The sequence below is a fragment of the Macrobrachium nipponense genome, chromosome 9 (assembly GCF_015104395.2).
Source record: "Macrobrachium nipponense isolate FS-2020 chromosome 9, ASM1510439v2, whole genome shotgun sequence".
Classification (NCBI taxonomy): Eukaryota; Metazoa; Arthropoda; class Malacostraca; order Decapoda; family Palaemonidae; genus Macrobrachium; species Macrobrachium nipponense.
Window position 1 is genome coordinate 107796193 of NC_061110.1, and position 21741 is coordinate 107817933.

At 44.6% G+C, this 21741-nt stretch overlaps 1 protein-coding gene across 1 annotated transcript; it reads right to left on the reverse strand.

Annotated features, from left to right (window-relative positions):
• Positions 1 to 13293: 13293 nt before the first annotated feature.
• Positions 13294 to 15623, reverse strand: LOC135218204 (basic proline-rich protein-like). Its single transcript, XM_064254356.1, has 4 exons — positions 15432 to 15623; positions 14516 to 15382; positions 13970 to 14406; positions 13294 to 13867 (listed from the first exon to the last, which is right to left on the reverse strand). Exons 1-4 carry the CDS (start codon positions 15621 to 15623, stop codon positions 13294 to 13296), a joined length of 2070 nt encoding a protein of 689 aa, XP_064110426.1.
• Positions 15624 to 21741: the final 6118 nt, after the last annotated feature.

Sequence of the window (21741 nt, forward strand, 5' to 3'; positions counted from 1 at the left end):
TAACTGTGTCATTACATGGGACTAAGGCTCTTGCTTGACTCCAGTTAATAGGATGGTCTAAATCTCTCATATGTACAAATAATGCATTCGATATTTGCCCAGTTCTCACAGAATATTGATGTTGCTTAAGACGCTGTGAAAGAGATTTGCCAGTCGATGCTTTCATAATGAAAAAAGTTGTAGATAAATATAAGCAACAAAATTAATATATTCAGTTTTTACATGTTTTGGACTGTAAAGATACTTTGTAATTTCGGTTAGGGTCAGAATCTGTTTAAGTTTGTGACCGTGTGATATCCGATAATCCTGGATTATCCCTTTTAATTTTTACCCTTTTGATAATTAACCATCTGGTATTCCTGATCCTGATCTTGTTTGTAAACATGAGGCCTTCCTCTCCAATTGTACTTCAGTAGCTCCTTGACGATGTCTGAATAAAGACGAAAGCGCTTGGATTCCTGTCTATCATTTCCCGTGGTATTCGCTTTATATATATATTATATATATATGATAATATATATATATATATATATATAATATATATATATATATATATATCTATGCTCTGGGTTACACGGACCAATCTAGCTGGGACTGGGAGGGCGGGTGACCACATTGTCTATTATATATTTGGCAATATGTGTATGTAGTTTGTATGTGTCTATGTTGGACTGGCACCCGGGCCGTCGGTCTGACGGGACTGAGATTCGAAACGGAGATGGGTTTCCACCCGGGCGGAAGGTCAAGACTATGTTTGGGAGCCCTGAAACCCCCCAGGAGCCCGGGGTCTCAAAATTTCTACTTCCCCGCCCCCCACCCCTCCGAAGGGTGAGAAGGGATTCCGTGAAACAGAGCTGGTTCTGCCCGTGAAATGGGGCTGGCTATGCCCGTAGACTTAGTTACTTTACAAATTTCGAAGTACAGTTGGACACAGGTTTCCCTGGTACACCTTCTTGAGGGACTTCGAAAAATTATATGGTAACAGTGTTTACTGAGGGGGATGGGGGGAGGACTCTTCCTCTCTTAGCAAGAGTTCCACCAATAAGCTCTGGAATTCTTTCAGTGGGAGGAGTCATTAGGTATGGTTGGAGAAACCCACACACACACACACACACACGGAGTAAAAAAAAAAAAAGTAATCTGAGCAGGTTATATCGCTGTAACTAAGATTACTGTCTCACTTTTAATATAAGTTTGTTTATTAAGATTCCATTTAACTTTCGTCTAAGGCGTTATCTTACCACCGTGTCGTTATTATGTATCGGTCTATTCATTACGCAATACTTAAAATTGATCAAAATTTTAGAGTTACATTGGTATTGGAGAGAATCACGAACATCATAGCAGGATATTTAACCTTATCATGAAAGCCAAGTTTATAGTATCGGTTGCAGTGCGTTGTTTCCTACCAATAATATAATAGGAAGCATTGAACAAAATACCCCAAACACTAAGTGAACGAGTCGAAAGTGTCCGAACGCCTTAGCTCCTCTCCTCTCTCTCTCTCTCTCTATCTCTCTCTCTCTCTCATCTCAATATTAGCTACTTTCAAAGTGACATGTCATCTAGAAATACCATGCGCTAAAGTATGCAGTTTTGATATGTCATTAACACCCTCTAATCTTGACTGAACTAATATATGCATATATATTTTTCGGGGGCCAGGGGGGAGTGGTGTCAGGGATTGAGTTCTTGTTGTTAAGCCGTCCTTACAGGTTTTGGAATTCTAAAATGTAATTCAAACTGACAAGCTTCTTCCTTGCTTTCTTGTACCGATGTCCTCAGCCTGGCTTTGCTACAACTGAAATGGGTGGGGGGCTAGGGGTAGGTGGGCCTGTTGCGACCCCGATGAGTGGACGAGCAGATATGCTCGTGGATAGAGTGTCATGGCTAACGAAAAAGCTCCACTTGAAATATTTTCTTGTTTATCTTAATGCCTGCGTTTTTTTAGTGTTTATTCTAATATTATTATAATACTGTAGATTTTCTGAATACAACAACATTTACAAGAAGAAGGATTGGGTTAAACTCACTCTCTTGTAAAATACTATAGAATGAAAAGGAGAGAGAGAGAGAGAGAGAGAGAGAGAGAGAGAGAGAGAGAGAGAGAGAGACTGAGGAATCAAAATGAAACTACTAGGGACAGAGAAAATTCCACAACGTGTAATGGAAATTGAAGAAGGACTCCCAAACTTGGTGCAAACTTTTAACCATTCCCATATGGTAAACTTAATTCGTTTTCCATGATAAACAATTGTTGATGTTCAGAGGTTTCATGTATTCATGGTTGGGTTTTGTATTCCCTCTGAATATACTGTAGAGGTTATTCCCTACACGCCCTTCATTACAATAATTATTACATGATATGGATAAACACATCTACTTCGCTATATTTTCTAATATATTAATTGTGATACATGTTTTAATGTCATACGGACAGAAATTCCTTTCGCTTCTTTTATCATTCGTTGTGAGGATAAGAGAAAGACGTCTATGTTTTTAAACAGACCCTTTCAGTCGTTTACCTGTCCATTGTGGAAAAGAGCTATTTGGAGAAATGTAGTTTGACCATGATATTGTCCTAGGGTTCTCTTTTTAGATAATTTTTTGAGAAACAATCAGGATAGCGAAATTCCCTTTAGATTTTGAACTCCTTTAAGATATCAAATTCACTTTCTAATAAATAAATTATAATAATCAATACCTGGAGCTAAACGATAGCATAGGTCTGTTTACGATTTTTTTTACATCATACGACATGGAAGTTCAGCGGAAGCCATGGGGTAATCCAAATATACACACTCAATTTTTACATTTATTTTTAATATTAATGAGAAGTCCAGCCACCTTCCTTCTAGATCACCTCTTACAATCTGTTAGGCATAGAAGATTCATGGTTTCTGACGATCTGTGGTCGGTTGTGGAAGAGTTTCCATTGTGTTCCCAGAGGTTCATAAGTTGATCTGGTCTCATCTCCCTCTCAGGCTCCCAACATTTTACCAAATTAGCCTAAATATTCTCAGTGAGGTTCATGTCTGTATCCTTACTTGGCCAGTCAAGCAACTGCAGATCCTCTCGACCTTGAAACCATTCCTGGACTATTCTGGCCGTATGAATGGGGCAGCGGTCGTGAATGAAAATGACAGGAGCAGGTGGGGAGGAATAATTCCGCTGTTGATGTGAAAGAAGTTAGAAATCCCGAAGAATTTCAATGTATTTTTCACCAGTGAACATCCACTCAATCCTGGTGATATCATCACATAATGTAAGGGAAGATCCAGCCCCAAACGTTTACTGTGACGTGCCCATTCCTGGTCACCTCGTAAATTTCCTCTGTAGTATCTGAAGGGAAAAAATCTAATTTTTAACAATTTACGCTTTGCTTTTCGTAATAGGGAAAATAATGCTATATCGTTTTGGGAAATAAAATGCTAAGTAACAACCCTTGGAATAAGTTAAGAATGTTTATTAATCTGCAAGGATTAATACTTATAATAGCATTAACTTTAATCTGCAACAGTCCGTTATGATATGATATTCTTTAATTCAGTAAACAGGCTGTACTCTATATTATAAATTTGCCTACGTGATTAATGCCTGAAAGCTGGCCATAGTAGAACTAATGGGGGGTTTTCAATGAAGAATTTTTATTTTCACACTTCTCGTGGCAATATAATTCAATTAGCGGAAAATACATGGTTATTGACAAAATTATTATCTTTTGATTATAATATTACCCTTGCTTATAATTATTATAGTCTGACTATTATTAATGATTTTAGAAACTCGCCTTATATTACTCGGTCTTCGGTTATGTATTCTGCCGTGACTTCTGCTAGCAAAAGACCTTTCGTCACTGCATACAACTCGAGACCAAAATTCCATATCCTCCCCACAAACTGTTGAACAAAGGCAAGCCTATCAGCACGATGCCGTTCGGCGAGAAATTCCTTCTTGGCAGGAATTCTATGAGGTAATCCTGCCTCATCCAGACGTCTTCGCACCGTCATAGCCGAGACATTTAATGCCAGACGTTCACGAACAGCAATAGTATTGGTAAATGGGTCTTCTTCTGCTGCTCGTCGAATGTCGTCGTTATCCTAACGGGTGGTCTTTGGTGGTGGAGGTCTTCGAACTGAAATACGTAATTAACATGCAGATACCTAGATAATCAAGATTAATTATAGCCTGTTTACTTATGGGAACGCTATTTGGTATTCTGGGAAGTAAAGAGAAAGAATCACTATTAGAGTTCAACAGGACCAAGGCAACTATAATTTAGGTTTCATGATTTTACGGGTTTGTAAGGTTTATTGTTTAAAAAATTAATAAATAAATAAAATAAATAAATGCTATCCAAAGTCGGTCAATTTCCCAGTCTAAGCATGCCTCCTTTTCCATTTATTTACTGCTGCAGGGGAGACGTCAAGACGCTGTGCAACAGCACGTATTGGAAGCCCACTTTCTCGTAGAGCGACGATCTGCTCCAGAGAACCATATGTTGCTGTTCATTTGGAGACTATAACGAATACTACTAGCAAAGGACAGATAACCTATCAAAATTTTACACACACCCCTCTCTAGCCATGATTGGGTGAAACCAAAATTGTTAGCGTGTTAATAGGGGTGCTGTAGCAGTGATATCGTTATCACTGAACAAAGTGATATATTAAATCACGATTACTGGGACTGAGTGATTGATTGGCTGTTACTGGCATTGCACATCTCAGGTCATTACTGTCATTGATAACGTTTAAAATTCTGTATGTCTTCATAATGATAAATTGTTAATTGTCTGTTTGAAACACTAAAGGTGGTGGTGTTCCTCTCTTAACGTGTATAAGAGGTTGGAGGAGGCAAACTTGTAATAAGTATTAATCATCATAGATGAATAAACATTATCTTTAATGCAGTGGTTTGTTACTTAGCATCACATTTCCCCAAACGATATATCATTATTTTCCCAGTTACGGAAAGCAACGCGTAAATTGTAAAAAATTCAGATTGTTTTCCTTCAGATACCACCGAGGAAACATTTACGAAGTTGCCAGGAGTGGCTTGTAACCGTAAATGTGTGGGCCTGGATTTCCTTACATGGTATATGATATCACCAAGACTGAAGGGTTTCCCCCAGTGGAAAATACGTTAAAATCTTCAGGATTTCTTACTCCCTTCACTTCACCAGCGGAATTATCCCTTTCCACCTAGTCCTGTCATCATTCATTGACACGCCCCATCATACGGCCAGAAATAGTCCCCAGGGAATGGTTTCCTAGACGAGGGCCGGATTTGTGAATTGGTTGACTGCCAAATAAGGGTGCAGGACCATGGAATTTCCCATAGATCGAGAGATTTGAATTGGTTGACTGGCCAATAAGGGTGCAGACATGAATCCCATAGATCCCAGGAAAGATAAAGTCGATTTATTAAATATTTGAAACAATTCACAGGTGCCCCGAGAGAAGCCGAAGTGCAGTGGAAAAATCACTGAATTTCTAATCAGTTTTCCTCCCATGTATACATAAAAAAAAAAAAAAAAGAAAAAAATCATTTTTGTTCCCGTTATTTTTATGCTCATCCATTCGTATGAAGTAGCTACTGTCGCATATCTTATGTAATATAAGCATTAAGTTCAGGTTAGGAGATTAATTCCGTTGCTTTATGTCTATTACAATAATTGAGAATCATAATTACCTGACTTGTTATCGAATTACAGTTACAACTTCAATTACAAGATGGGGAACAATATCAAATACAATACAATTTTAATATTTCAAAAATTGTAATCACAGCTTACAAATACATATATAAAACGTATTACTCAAATTACATTTCGCACACCTATTTAATTTTAAGTAATGCAGATAGTTGCAAAGACTTTATACTTGAGTTTGGTTTGGTTTCCTTTTACAGTCAATTTCTGCAAACAATTGTAATTTGTAACTTATGATACCTTTAGTACAAATACAAAACAAACATATCTAAAATATTTTAGACATGTAGAAATTATCGTTAGCATCCTATATTTGCCTAAGTAAATTTTTAGTATGTTTATTGTGGTGAAAATTATTATGCTGATTATAAGAAAATGATACTGGAAAATACAAAACCTCAAATACTGGAAAAAAATTTCACAAACTTTTTGCACAAAAAAAGGAAATAAATGGAATAAAAAACAAAAAAATTTTTTTTAGAATTGGTAGCTGGCTTGTCAAGATTCTCCTTAATAATATAATAAATGAATTGGGAACGTCGACTCAAACATCTCTCCATTGCATTTGGTTAAGATGAGTTCTCGAAAAGTAAGAGGGCGGCTCTAGGATAACAATCTCAAATAAAGTTTTCAGTTACAATTACAATAACAATTACCATTAATTATAAATAAAAAATAAATGGAATTACAGTTAACTTCAAAACGTGTAATTAAAAACATATCAGATAAATGACAATTACACCAAGCCTGAATAAAAGGTAAGGTTTATTTGTAATTGGTAAAGCTCTCTTACTGTGGGTTTTCACAGACAGTGCAGTCACGTTTTTGGTCAATAACACTGTAATGAAGACTGGTATCAGTACGAGATTTTGCTGTAATTTTTCGGTATAATCAAGGCTTAACTCTATTGGATGTCCGGTAAAAATGCTCAATTTTTATTTGTAACAAATAGAGTAACTATAACCAGTTACCTATTCAAACCAATCTGTAGGCAATTGGCGGCTCTCTTGCTAAAAAAAAAAAAAAAAAAAAAAAGTTAAAAAGTTGCGTGACAAACGGATTTCTGCTACCATGCCGACAGCTTTGTTCTATAGACGGCCATCTCTTCTTCACCTTCGTAATGGCAAGCATATGGCCTGATGCCCTGAGTCCAAATGAAGCTTGCGAAAGGAGGTAACTAAACACAAGTATAACAGTAGATTTACCATCAATCAGTGTCTATCGTTCTACTTACTCCACCATACATGCAGATATCTCTTACTCCAATATTATAATCATTTACTCATAACCCAAGTAAATAGTCACTAAAGAAAGAAAAATTTTTTTGATCTTAAGACAAAAATAGTAATAGCTACTACTACTGCTGCTGCTGCTAATAATAATAGTTAAAAAATGCTATATTACTGGTTATGATTATTAATAATTAATTAATATTGTTCCCTTGTTTTCAACGTAGACCAAAAGTAATATATCCATTGCCTAAGGTAAGGTAGTACGGTACGGAATTTGCACATTTTTTCCGTACCTGAACTGTACGTACCGTACTTCGGTAAAATTGTCGTTGCGTAAATCCGTACCGTACACATAGGCTATAAATATCAACCGTACCGTACCGTACCGTAATGCCAGCCTTGCTGGCTAGGTAACAACAGCGTGAATCGTTTATATATAAATATATATTATATATATATATATATATATATATCTATATATATATATATATATATATATATATATATATACTATATACAACATTTTAAATTATTAGATTAGATAGATAGATAGATACAAAAAAAAATCGTGCAAAATATACTTAAACTAGTAACATTCAGAGAGAGAGAGAGAAGGGAGGGGGAGGAGAGGTGAGGGAAGTCTCTCAAGACGGTGTACCAGGTAAACCTGTGTCCAACTGTACTGTCACGCACAATAGTTCGTTCCCTCCGCTGATCCAGAGTGAACACGAATCCGCGACTATGAAACCCCGGAGCAGTTGAGCAAGTAACTAACGAGGCATCCAAATAGGATGTTGCGCCGTCAGGACAAGGAAGGAGGAGTGGGGGCAAGCAGATAGTTTTCTTGAGGGCAATAGAGTAAAGTATCCTTAATCTATTAACGTTAATTAAGAGAGTGGTCGTAAAACATTTTGTTGTTGACGATACTGGGTTGAGTGTAAAATGTGCATTTAAGGAAATATGCGAAATAAATATGAGACTAAAAGTGCTTAGGAACTCAGTATTTATGAAATGGCATTTCCTATAGATTATTAAATCTTATATACTGACATGACTGTCCACGAGATCGATACAAAACTTTCACCAAGTGTTAACGGTGGTGTTCTGTAAGCAGCAAGCTACCTCTATATATATATATATATATATATATATATATATATATATATATATATATATATATATATATATATATATATATATATATATATAGAACATCTATATCAGCAACTTAGCAAAATTTTCAGTTCACTTACTTTATTGAGGTAGCAACCATACACACAGATACATGTCTATATACATACAATTCATGATTGGGCCAACCTCCATAGAGAAAGCGGGCGATGTGGGCAATAACACAAAAAAATTTTGGCTATATATAATTTTCTTTATTTACTAAATTTTAGTAATTAAAACAACATGAAATATTAGGATACTTTCACCAATATAAACAGGTTCATATTTGGTGGAAAAGAGAAAGACAGAACCACAGAATATAACAAGACAAGATGAGTAGAGAGAAAGAGAGAGAGAGATAACTTATTAAGTCTTTTCTAGATTATGGTGTGAAGAAGCCTCGTGTTTTCTTATTTTCTTCGCAGCACCAGGTCAGTTGCAAAATACGAGTCATTATCCATTTTACTATATTTCTTTAGTAATAGGATTTTCATCCTTGTTTTTCAAGATGCATTGTAATAGAAAATAACTTAACTCAATTCCTGGTGTTTCAAGAAGCAAAGTAGTTTTCTAGTGCCGATGTAGTTATAGCCAATTCTAACGTGTAAAAGAGTTAATATGTTTTTGTAGGAATGTAACTTTTCCTCTCCTGTAAAGTCAACTGCCATAGTCCCCTTGCCGTTCCTGACCATTTCCTGTCTTAGGGATGGGTTAGGAGCCACTAGCTTCTACCTTTGCATTGGAGAGTTAGTTTGCCTAGTATATGGCCATTCGTAGGCTGCAGCTTTTAGCTCCACTAATTCTATCAGGGCTTATTTCTTATACCTTTTGGACCCCTTTTAATAATCTAGCCTTAGTTTCTTAACTGCTGTGCTCTTATTCTGTCTCAACTTTATTACCTTAATCTGTTTTCCTCTTTCTTGGAATGAAGCGCGTTTTGTAATTCCCTTTATTTCAAAATAACAAAATAAAAGTAGTGATATTTACAAAGCCTTCTATGTTCAAAATTTAAGGCTTAATTTTCAGTTTGACTAAATGTTTTTTTTTTTAAACTAAAAAAACCATCACATTTTTCCGGGGGGGGGGGGGGGACAATCTGGCAGATAAAATTTTGAACCAATATCACTTTTTTTTTTTTGTTTTTTTCATTTAATTTTGAGATACTAAATATTACTTTTCACTTTAAACCTATGAAATATGCATGATCTTTTTCAAAAACATTAGCATTAACTGGTAATCAAGTAAAAGGAACATACTAAAAACACGTGAGCTAGTGTCAAATATTTTTATCATTATTATTTTATGATAATATACAATGAGTAGATGCCAAACCTCCATCTGCATCTGTGACCTCACACAGACGATCAGGTATGGAATCTACAGTTTATATTAGTAACAGAAGTGTGGGTTTATGTATTTGATTTCCCTGGAACGTGGTTTACGCAGATATTTTTTTTTCTTTATCAAGCACGCTTCTACATACATTTTCTTAAAAACCTTACATGTCATGGTTCGTTTTTCATTGTTGTATTTATTATTTGACGACATTATTGACTCTGTAATTGTTTTTTAAATAGTATTTAATTGCTGTCTTATCGTCCGTATTAACAGTATTATTTACATTTGTGTTATAAGGATACGTTTCACACCCAAATGTGTTGCCTATAGAAATTGGGGCTGTTAGGATTTTCTGCTTTATTTCTATATTAATCAAGTTTTATGCTCAAATAAAATTTTGTACTTCCTATACCTGATTTTTCACTTTTATATAGGACAAAAATTTTTTTTTGTATAAATTGAATTTCTTTTAAAAACGTTTACCTTTTCTTTTGTATGCATATGATATAAATTTAAAAACTTAAAACTTAACCTATAGTTTTTTGAAAATCATTATTGGTTGAGTGTTGATTATTATATATAATATAATATTTCTCTTGAGTCTCGGGTAATTCATTTAGAATGATATCTTTTAGTTATTTGGTTAAATCCAATAACAATAAAACGTAGCTTAGAAAAATGGTAATTTTTTGCTCAGTTCCAATTGCCGCCTGTAGTTAGTATTGTTTTTCTTGTAGACAAAAAGGTAAATAAAGGAAATCCTAAATATGTTTTAATAGATAAGACGATAAGAGACCAAACAAAAAGATGCGTACTGCAAAAAGATCCCGTAAAAAGAGAGAGAGAGAGAGAGAGAGAGAGAGAGAGAGAGAGAGAGAGAGAGAACTGCAGAAATTTATAACACCTAGAAACAAGGCATGATTGGAAATCTTTCAGAATGTTTCTTGCTATATTTTGATAAATCGAAATATCTCTTGTGAAATATTGAAAACAAAATCAAGAAAAAGAGAGGGATATAGAGGAGAGTATATGAATTGGGTACTCCAGTTTGAAGAAAATGTGGCCTTACTTGGCCTGCCTTGGCAGCAGCTGTTGTGTGACGTTATTGTCTAGATGTTGTCTGAAAATTGAGAAGTCTAACGCAAGGATAGTCATGTTGTTTATAGGCTGCCTATTCACTGGTGAGGTTTCTCCTAATACTGATGATTGAGGTGAACAGGCCAAGGAAATGGAATTGAACGAGAGAATTTCGGCCTTGCGAGACACCACACAGTACCAGAGAGAGCAGCAATGAACTTGGACAGGATCATTTTTCAGCTGCAACAGAGGCTTGACTACAATGAAGACATTCAGAAGGCGGGCGGAAAGGAAGAAAGCACTCGTGTGATCCAGATAACTCAGGGGGTGTTGCAACAACAGGCCTGGCAAGAAAGGGCCCACTTATTCGAAGGTGAGACGTTGTTTCTGAAGGAGAACGATCAAGTGAAGAAGGAGAAGGACGTGCAGATATAGACCGAAGAAGCGGCGCGGATGGCGAGGCTCGTCCAGGAACGAAAAGCGCTAATCCGACAGGAAAGACGCCGAGGTCAGGTTCCAGCTCCTGCAGAAGGAAGTGGAAGATCTCACGAAGGAAACGTGTGTACTACATTGTGAAGTTCAGGTTGCGAAACTGAAGAGAAACGAGCTGAGGTGCCTCTAGAAGAAGGGAATCATCGCTTCAAGTCGCTGGATAGGAACACCGTGTCCAGGCGAACGGAACGACCCAGTTGGAAGATGAGGTTCGACAGCTGCGAGGAGGCGAAGGAGAAATCGGTTTGCCAGCTCAAGAACCACCAGGGAAATTACAGATGCCTGGAAAATGAAGGAGCAGCTGTTCATGTTCAAGGAATGGCGCGACCAAGTCTAAACTGGCCTTGCGAAGAGGGCTCAGATGTCAAAAATTTGAGGAGAATGTTTGTTGTATGGAAATTTTTTTTTTTTTTTTTTTTTTCTAATCAATAAAGTTTATTTACAAACTGCGATTTTCATTTACACATTATTTTTTTGCAGAAAATTTTGTTATTTACATAATAATTCGAGTTTAACTCTAATTTAAAGGACTTCTTTCCTAAATCCATGTGTTAGAATTGATTTTAGTTTGCAATGGATTTTAGGAGTGAATTTTAGGAGTGAATTGCAATACTTTATTTTATATGGAAGGTTTGATGTTCATATGTAATAAGTTTGCTTTGTTAATCGTTGAAGGATATGAAAGTTAGAGGGAAATAAGTATAAAATGTTTTGTTAGAGTTTATTGATTCCTGAAAGGGACAGGTAAATGTAGGGATTGGTGGAGTGCCAGGATTCGAAGCAGAAGATACAGAGAAGATTAGTGGAGTGCCAGGAAAAGCAGCGGATTCAGAGAAGGGTGGAGTGACAAGAGAAGCAAACGATGAGAGAAGATTGGTGGAGTGCCAGGAGAAGCGAGGATTGAGAGAAGATTTGGTGGAGTGCCAGGAGAAGCAGAGGATTCAGAGAAGATTCAGGGAGCGTCAGAAGAAGAAGCAGAGTATTCAGAGAAGAATTTGTGGAGTGCCAAAGATAAGAAGCAGATGATTCAGAGAAGCCCTGGAGAATTGAAAGGATTCAGTGGCATTTTCTGGTTCTAAGGTAAACAGAGGTGTTACTCTCTTAAGGACGGCGGGCGAGGCCCGCCAGGCGTCCCGGGACGGGTCGGGCAAGGCCCGCCAAGCGTCCCAGGACGGGCGGCCTCCGCCCGCCAGGTGTCCCATGGGACGGGCGGGCGGGCCTCCGCCCGCCAGGTGTCCGGGGACAGTGCGGGCCTCCGACCGCCAGGCGTCCCGGGGACGAGCGGGCCTCCGTCCGCCAGGCGTCCCACCGGGGACGGGCGGGCCTCCGCCCGCCAGGCGTCCCGGGGACGGGCGGGCCTCCGCCCGCCAGGCGTCCGGGGACGGGCGGGCCTCTGCCCGCCAGCGTCCAGGGGAGGCGGGCCGCTGCTGGCATCCGGGGACGCCTCCGCCGCCATCCCGGGGACGGGCGGGCCTCCGCCCGCCAGGCGTCCCGGGGACGGGCGGGCCTCCGCCCGCCAGGCTTCCCGGGGACGGGCGGGCCTCCGCCCGCCAGGCGTCCCGGGGACGGCGGGCCTCCGCCCGCCAGGCGTCCCGGGGACCGGCGGGCCCCTGCCCGCCAGGCGTCCCGGGGACCGGCGGGCCTCTGCCCGCCAGGCGTCCCGGGGACCGGCGGGCCTCCGCCCGCAGGCGGTCCCGGGGACCGGCGGGCCCTCCGCCCGCCAGGCGTCCCGGGGACCGGCGGGCCTCGCCCGCCAGGCGTCCCGGGGACCGGCGGCGGGCCTCGCCCGCCAGGCGTCCCGGGGACGGCAGGCCTCCGCCCGCCAGCCTCCCGTAGACCGGCGGGCAGAGGCCCGCCAGGCCTCCCGGGGACGGGCGGGCAGCGGCCCACCCGCCAGTCGTCCCGGGACGGGCGGGCAGCGGCCCGCCAGAAGTCACGGGGACGGGCAGGCAGCGGCCAGCCCAGACGTCACCCGAGGACGGGCGGGCAGCGGCCCGCCAGGCATCCCAGGACTGGCGGGCAGAGGCCCGCCAGGCGTCCTGGAAACACTGCGGGCAGAGGCCCGCCAGGCGTCCCGGAAACGGGCGGGCAGAGGCCCGCCAGGCATCACGGGGACCGGCGGGCCTCTCTGCCCGCCAGGCGTCCCGGGGACGGGCGGGCCTCCGCCCGCCAGGCGTCCCGGGGACGGGGGCGGGCAGAGGCCCGCCAGGCCTCCCGGGGCACGGGCGGGCAGCGGCCCGCCAGACGTCCCGGGGAAGGGCGGGCCGCTCAGGCGCCCCGGGGACGGGCGGGCAGCGGCCCCCGCCAGGCGCCCTGGGGACAGGCGGGCAGCGGCCCGCCAGGCGTCCCGGGGATGGGCGGGCAGTGGCCCGCCAGGCGTCCCAGGACTGGCGGGCAGAGGCCCGCCAGGCGTCCCTGGAACAACGGGCGGGCAGAGGCCGCCAGGCTGTCCCCGGGAACGGGCGGGCAGAGGGGACCCGCCAGGCGTCCGGGGGAAGGGCGGGTAGCGGGTAGGCGTCCGGGGACGGGCGGGCAGAGGCCGCCAGGCGTCCCTGGGACGGGCGGGAAGAGCCCCGACCGCCAGGCGTCCGGGGACGGGCAGGCCTCCGCCCGCCAGGCGTTCCGGGGACGGGCGGGCCTCCGCCCGCCAGGTGTCCCGTGGACGGGCGGGACTTCGTCCGCCAGGCGTCCCGGGGACGGGCGGGCCTCCGCCCGCCAGGCGTCCCGGGGACGGGCGGGCCTCCGCCCGCCAGGCGTCCCGGGGACAGGCGGGCTTCCGCCCGCCAGGCGTCCCGGGGACGGGCGGGCCTCCCGCCCGCCAGGCGTCCCGACGTGGGCGGGCCTCCGCCCGCCAGGCGTCCCGGGGACGGGCGTGCCTCCGCCCGCCAGGCGTCCCGGGGACGGGCGGGCCTCCGCCCGTCAGGCATCCCGGGGACGGGCGGGCCTCCGCCGCCAGGCGTCCCGGGGACGGGCGGGCCTCCGCACGGCAGGGCGTCCCGGACGGGCGGGCAAGGCCCGCCAAGCGTCCCTGGACGGGCGGGCCTCCGCCCGCCAGGTGTCCATGGGACGGGCGGGCCTCCGCCCACCAGGCGTCCCGGGGACGGGCGGTTCTCCGACCGCCAGGTGGCGTCCCGGGGACTGGCGTCGGGCCTCCGACCCGCCAGGCGTCACGGGGACGGAGGGTAGAGGCCCGCCAGGCGCCCCGGGGACCGGCGGGCCTCCGCCCGCCAGGCGTCCCGGGGACGGGCGGGCAGAGGCCCAGCCAGGCCTCCCGGGGACGGGTGGGCAGCGGCCCACCAGACGTCCCGGGGAAATTAAGGGCGGCCGCTCAGGCGCCCGGGGGCCCCCGGGGACGGGCTGGGCAGCGGCACGCCAGGCGCCCTGGAAACATGCGGGCAGAGGCCCGCCAGGGCGGTCCCAAACGGGCCGGCAGAGGCCCGCCAGGCGTCCCGGGGGGGGGGACGGGCGGGCAGAGATCCGCCAGACCTACCGGGGGACGGGCGGGCAGAGATCCGCCAGACCTCCCGGGGACGGGGGGCGGGCCTCCGCCCGCCAGGTGTCCCGGGGCCAGGTGGGCCTCCCCGGTCCAGGCGTCCAGGGGACCGGCGGGCCTCCCCCCGCGAGGTGTCCCGAGGACCGGTCGGGCCTCCGCCGCCAGGCGTTCCCGGGGGAACCGTGGGGCGTGCCTCCGCCCGCCAGGCGTCCCGGCGACCGGGTGGGCAGAGGGGCCCGCCAGGTCTCCCGGGGACGGGCGGGCAGCTTGCCCGCCAGGCCGTCCCGGGGACGGGCGATCAGCGGCCCGCCAGACGTCCCGGGGAAGGGCGGGCCGCTCAGGCGCCCCGGGGACGGGCGGGCAGGGCAGCGGCCCGTCATGCGCCTGGGGACGGGCAGGCAGTGGCCGCCAGGCGTCCCGGGGATGGGCGGGCAGTGGCCCGGCCAGGGCGTCCAGGACTGGCGGGCCCAGGACTGGAACGGGCAGAGGCCCGCCAGGCGGGTCCCTGGAACGGGCGGGCAGAAGGCCCGCCAGGGCGTTCCCGGGAACGGGGGGCAGAGGCCCGCCAGGCGTCTTGGGGGACGGGCGGGTTAGGCGTCCCACGGGCGGGGGGGGCAGAGGCCCGCCAGGCGTCCCTGGACAGGGCGGGAAGAGCCCCTCCAGGCGTCCCGGGGACGGGCAGGCCTCCGACCGCCAGGCGTCCCGGGGACGGGCGGGGCTCCGCCCGCCAGGCGTCCCGTGGACGGGCGGGACTTCGTCAGCCGGCGCCTGGGGACGGGCGGGCCTCCGCCCGCCAGGCGTCCCGGGGACGGGCGGGCTGCTCAGGCGCCCCAGATACGGGCGGGCAGCGGCCCGCCGGCCGCCCTAGGGGCGGGCGGGCAGCGCCCGCCATGCATCCCGGGGATGGGCGGGCAGTGGCCCGCCAGGGCGTCCCAGGACTGGGCGGCTCTGGAACGGGCGGGCAGCCCCGCCAGGCGTCCCGGGAACGGGCTGGCAGAGGCCCGCCAGGCGTCCGGGGGACGGGCGGGTTAGGCGTCCCGGGATGGGCGGGGCAGAGGCCCGCCAGGCGTCCCCTGGGACGGGCGGGAAGAGCCCCGCCAGGCATCCCGGGGACGGGCGGGCCTCCGCCCGCCAGGCGTTCCCGTGGACGGGCGGGACTTTGCCCGCCAGGCGTCCCAGGGACGGGCGGGCCTCTGCCCGCCAGGCGTCCCGGGGACGGGCGGGCCCTCTGCCGCCAGGCGTCCCGGGGACGGGCGGGCCTCCGCCCGCCCAGGCGTCCCGGGGTACGGGCGGGCCTCCGCCCGCCAGGCGTCCCGGGGACGGGCGGGCCTCCGCCGCCAGGCGTCCCGGGGACGGGCGGGCCTCCGCCCGCCAGGCGTATTGGGGACGGGCGGGCCTCCGCCCGCCAGGCGTCCCAGGGACAGGCGGGCCTCGCCGCCCGCCAGGCGTCCCGGGGACGGGCGGGCCTCCGCCCGCCAGGCGTCCCGGGGACGGGCGGGCCTCCCGCCCGCCAGGCGTCCCGGGGACGGGCGGGCCTCCGCCCGCCAGGTGTTCCCGGGGACGGGCGGGCCTCCACCCAGTGAAAAATACGTTAAAATTCTTCAGAATTTCTTACTCCCTTCACTTCAACAGCGGAATTATCCCTTTCCACCTAGTCCTGTCATTTTCATTCATGACGGCTGCCCCATCCATACGGCCAGAATAGTCCAGGAATGGTTTCAAGATCGAGAGGATTTGAATTGGTTGACTGGCCAAATAAGGGTGCAGACATGAATCCCATAGATCCCGAGAAAGATAAAGTCGATTTATTAATTATTGAACAATTCACAGGTGCCCCGAGAGAAGCCGAAGTGCAGTGGAAAAATCACTGAATTTCTAATCAGTTTTCTCCCATGTATGCATAAAAAAAATTTCATTTTTGTTCCCAATATTTTTATGCTCATCCATTTCGTATGAAGTAGCTACTGTCGCATATCTTATGTAATATAAGCATTAAGCAGGTTAGGGGATTAATTACGTTTGCTCTATCTAGTACAATAATTAGAATCATAATTACCTGACTTGTTATCGAATTACAGTTACAACTTCAATTACAAGATGGGGGAACAATATCAAATACAATACAATTTTAATATTTCAAAATTGTAATCACAGCTACAAATACATTTATAAAACTTATTACTCAATTACATTTCGCACACCTATTTCCTTAAAAAATGCAGATAGTTGCAAAGACTTTTTACTTGAGTTTGGTGTCCTTTTACAGTCAATTTCTGCAACAATTGTAAGTTGTAACTTATAATACCTTTAGTACAAATACAAAACAAACATATCTAAGATATTTTAGACCTGTAGAAATTATCGTTAGCATCCTATGATTTGCCTAAGTAAATTTTTAGTATGTTTATTGTGGTGAAAATTATTATGCTGATTATAAGAAAATGATACTGAAATACAAAACTCAAATATTGGAAAAAATGTTCACAAAACTTTTTGCACAAAAAAAGGAAATAAATGGAATAAAATTTTTTTTAGAATTGGTAGCTGGCTTGTTAAGATTCTCCCTTAATAATATAATAAATGAATTGGGAAGCGACTCAAAACATCTCTCCATTGCATTTGGTTAAGATGAGTTCTCGAAAAGTAAGAGGGCTGCTCTAGGATAACAATCTCAAATAAGGTACTTGATTATTTGAACTTTTAAGTTACAATTACAATTACAATTACCATTAATTATAAATAAAAAACAATGCAATTACAGTTAACTTCAAAACGTGTAATTAAAAACATTTCAGATAAATGACAATTACTCCAAGCCTGAATAAAAGATAATGTTTATTTGTAATTGGTAAAGCTTCTTACTGTGGGTTTCACAGACAGTGCAGTCACGTTTTTGGTCAATAACACTGTAATGAAGACTGGTATCAGTACGAGATTTTGCTAAATATTTCTGTATATTCAAGGCTTTAACTCTAATGGATGTCCGGTAAAAATGCTCAATTTTTATTTGTAACACATAGAGCAACTATAACCAGTTACTTATTCAAACCAATCTGTAGCCAATTGGCGGCTCTCTCTTGCTAAAAAAAAAAAAAAAAAAAAAAAAAAAAAAAAAAAAAAAGTTAAAAAGTTGCGTGACAAACGGATTTCTGCTACCATCCCTTCTTCACCTTCGTAATGCAAGCATATGGCTGATGCCCTGAGTCCAAATGAAGATTGCCAAGGAGGTAACCAAACACAAGTATAAACAGTAGATTTACCATCAATCACAGTGTCTATCGTTATACTACTCCACCATACATGCAAGATATCTCTCACTCTAATAATTATAATTATTTACTCATAACCCAAGTCATTAGTCACTAAAGAAAGAAAAAAAAATTTTGATCTTAAGACAAAAAATATTAATAGGCTACTACTACTGCTGCTGCCTGCTGCTGCTGCTGGATAAGAATAATAGTTAAAAAAAATGCTATATACTGGTTATTATTATTAAATAATTAATTAATATTGTTTCCCCTTGTTTTTCAACGTAGACCAAAAGTAAATATATCCTTGCCTAAGGTTAAAGGTAGTACGTTACGGAATTTGCAAATTTTTTCCGTACCTGAACTGTACCGTACCGTACTTTGGTAGAATTATCGTTGCGTAATTCCGTACCGTACACATAGGCTATAAATATCAACCGTACCATACCGTAATGCCAGCCTTGCTGGCAGGTAACAACAGCGTGAATCGTTAGATATATACAACATTTTAAATTATTATTATTAGATTAGATAGATAGATAGATAGATAAAAATAAATCGTGCAAAATATACTTAAACTGAAGTAACATTCACAGAGAGAGAGAAAGGGGGGAGAATACTGTTATGTTCACATCCATTTCTGGCTAATCGAGCCTTTTGCCTCTTCGTACAGGACAAGTGTCTATTCTTTATGATTTGTGATTCATGATACTCTTATAAATTACGGTACTGGGTGTAGTACACTATAGCAAAATCTTAGTTACAGAGAAATAGGTTAGAGAATTCTCGAACACGTTTACCGAGCTCATTTTACGAAGCAGTTCTCAACGAGTATTCAGTTCTCAATGTAATTATTAACAGGAACAATAATTACGTGAGCATATTATATTTAACAGCAGTATCTTCACTTCATACCATGGTGATTATGATTCCTATTGGCTAATCCTACAATCAAGGAACGATATAATGATATAATCATGGTATTGTTTTACTCGACTCGAAACAGAGTCTGAATCCCAATAGAGGTGAGGTCGTCAGCAGGATTTTTAAATGGGTCAGACTTCATAACAACTCGCAATGAATCGAAGGAACACAAATCTGGCGCTGCGAGGACGAATTGTCACTTTATGCGACAATAGCTTCTCGATACGAGCCATTGCACGTGATATTGGTGTGTCCCCCACCACGGTACAGTAGAAGGTGGGAGGAGAGTGGGAACTTGAACGACTTGCATAAGTTGTTTATGCTGAATGATTGGTGGATATGTTACATTGTTCATGGTTATTTAATCTTGCTTATTTAATGTGAAAGTTTTCTTTCTTAATGTAATTTCGTCTCGCTCTTATAATTTTGGTTAGACCTACAGATATCCACAGCCATTCCAACAGCACAGTAATATTTCAGGTGCACCTCCATAATTCCACACCGGTGGGTGGTTGGCCCTTGCCAACCTCAACCATGAACAAAGTTAGATAGTCGATTGAGTTGTCCACAAATTAAGCCTATAAGAGCATTTTATTTGTGCCCACCCTGTCACAGTCATTGTGCATCTTATGGTAGATATAGTTTATATATTAAATGTCATTTCAGTGATGGCTCAGGAATGATTTACAGTTTTAATAACTCACCAAATTGAGAATATTATGGAATATGTAATCACGTTCTATCTGATATGCTTTGAAACAAAGTATACTGCCCATGTTTACAAATTATGAGCAATCCATCCAGTACAAAATTCGAAGAATCTAGAATTGATTGCGAGTTTATATAAATTATAAGTTAACATTTAAGATAATATGGTCTCTTAGCTAGGCCAGGGGGTCCACGGAACACGCCATTATCAGGCGGCTCGAGAGAACCCCTTAACCAACGCCGAGGCCATTCGTGAATACCTTGGATTAGAAGTGTCTTCGATGACAGTACGACGTAGACTTCACACTGCTAGGATTCATCACAGAATACCAGCGACGAAGGAGCTCTTGATGAGCGACATAGGCGGGAAGGCTTGATTTTGCAGAACGTCATGCTGATAAGGATTTGGACTTTTGAGGCCAGGTCATCTTACTGACGAGAAGTGCTTCTCGTCCACATCGCATGGGAAGCTGCAGTGTTGGCGAACAAATAGAACTCGGTATTGATAAGCAAAATCTTTATTACTTGCATCAAATATCAATTGCATACTTCTTTATATTAATTATTAATCTTCAGATTGTTCCACGGAAGTGGACTGTCAAAATATATAAAGGGAGTAAATATAAATAAGAGTGCTATTTCTGAGATAAAAATTAGGTAAGGGACAGTGCAGCATTTGCTCTCTTTTTCCTCTCCTTTCCTCAAATAATAATTAAATAGATAATTAGACACAGTAATTCTTTAGTGTTGTTCACCACTGAGAATTTAAATTCTCCAAAGGCATATATATGATTTATATTATACACCCCCATTTTTTTCTCTCATTCAGATATGAATCCCGTAACATCGTTGAGGTGGTTCGATCCGGCCATGTCACCTGCAACGTATGGGGCTGGGTGTGTCTGGATGGTATGGGTGATGTGTTCTGTATCGAGGGACGATTTACAGCAGCTAAGTATGTTGAGCTGCTGCAAACCTTCTTGCCTTCGTTACGAGAAAGGAATTTTCCTTCCCGCCCATCAGGGCCCATCCTGTTTCATGCACGACCGGAGTCCCATTCACACTGCTCGCGTTGTTCAAGAGTGGTTTGCCAGACAGGATAACCTGCTTCTTCTTGAATGGCCTAGCAAAGGAGCAGCTATGAACGTGATTGAACATGTGTGGGCCCAGATGGTGAACACATGGAAAATGTAACATGAGAGAACAACACAGCAAACCATGGCTCACATCAACTCTCAGTGGGAAATTTGTAGACAGAGACCGCAGCAAATTTTCAACCTTGTTCATTCGATGTCCGACAGATTGAGGGAAGTGACTGAGAGAGAGGGTGGATGGTCAAGGTATTAGATTGTATAATATAAATGTTATATTTTTTGTAACAGACATAAAATGGTCTCATTTGTTCTCACTAGTTATTTCATTATATGTTTTAATAAACATAATTCACAACAAGTTTTTATTATAACCATGATATTCTTGATATAATATTCGAAGTATCTGTAAAAAAAAAATGGCATAATGCCTCCATACAATATTGAGAGTATTGCAGTAAACTTTCCTACTTACTCTGGCCCCACATGTTTTTTATGTGTCTTCCTAATCACCGTTTCTTGTTAACAGCATTGAATTATAGAACTGAATGACTCGCCGAGCACTGTTTTCATACAGTGAGGTCGGTAACACAAATTGCCTTACCTGTATACTTTGTTCTCTGTGGTGCGGCCGATACAGATATGATAGTGATACTTCGCCAGTTATGGGACGCTTATTAGCATTCTTGGAGTCTATAATATAGTTTCCATTATTTGAAATGTTATGCTTTATATCCTACTGATATTTTCAATGTAGTATCTTTGGTTTAAAATCTAAGTTATATGAACAAGAGTAAAAATGTGGCATATTTTTTGGCCGTCGTTGTCGTTACTGAGTATAAGGGTCATATGCTCTGTAGGATTATTTTTAAAAGGAAACTGTCAGTTCAGTAGATGATGCTCTCTTTATGTCAGCCACTATAAGGAAAGCCCAAATGACTTCACCTATCGCCTGAGGTCACGAAATATATAGTCTATAATATATCAGTGCATACATAATTTTAGAAAAACAACAGTTAACCCTTAAAAGGTCAACCTCGTCATATGACGTGTTGCAGAAGTCGTCCCACATATGTTGTTTACGTCATGTGACGTTCTTAAGATTTTAAATTTGCGCGCCTTCATAGCTTATTGTATCGATATTGTTTCTGTACTACTTAGTGCCTTATTAGAGGCCTTGCTGGCCGTTTGCACTGCTTGTCTTCCATTTGTATGAACTGTGCGGGGGAGGGGGGCGGGGTTAATGGGTGGC

Bases quoted from the DNA above. Each gene is read 5' to 3' on its own strand.
- LOC135218204 (XM_064254356.1), bottom strand. From the start codon at position 15,623: ATGCCTGGCGGGGCTCTTCCCGCCCGTCCCAGGGGACGCCTGGCGGGC. The intron at 15,383-15,431 runs GCCCGCCCATCC...GCCCGCCCCTAG, and splicing joins GGACGCCCTGGCGGGCCACT to GGCGGCCGGCGGGCCGCTGC. The intron at 13,868-13,969 runs GCCCGCCCGTCC...TGGCGGGCGGAG, and splicing joins CGGGACGCCTGGCGGCGGAG to GCCCGCCCACGTCGGGACGC.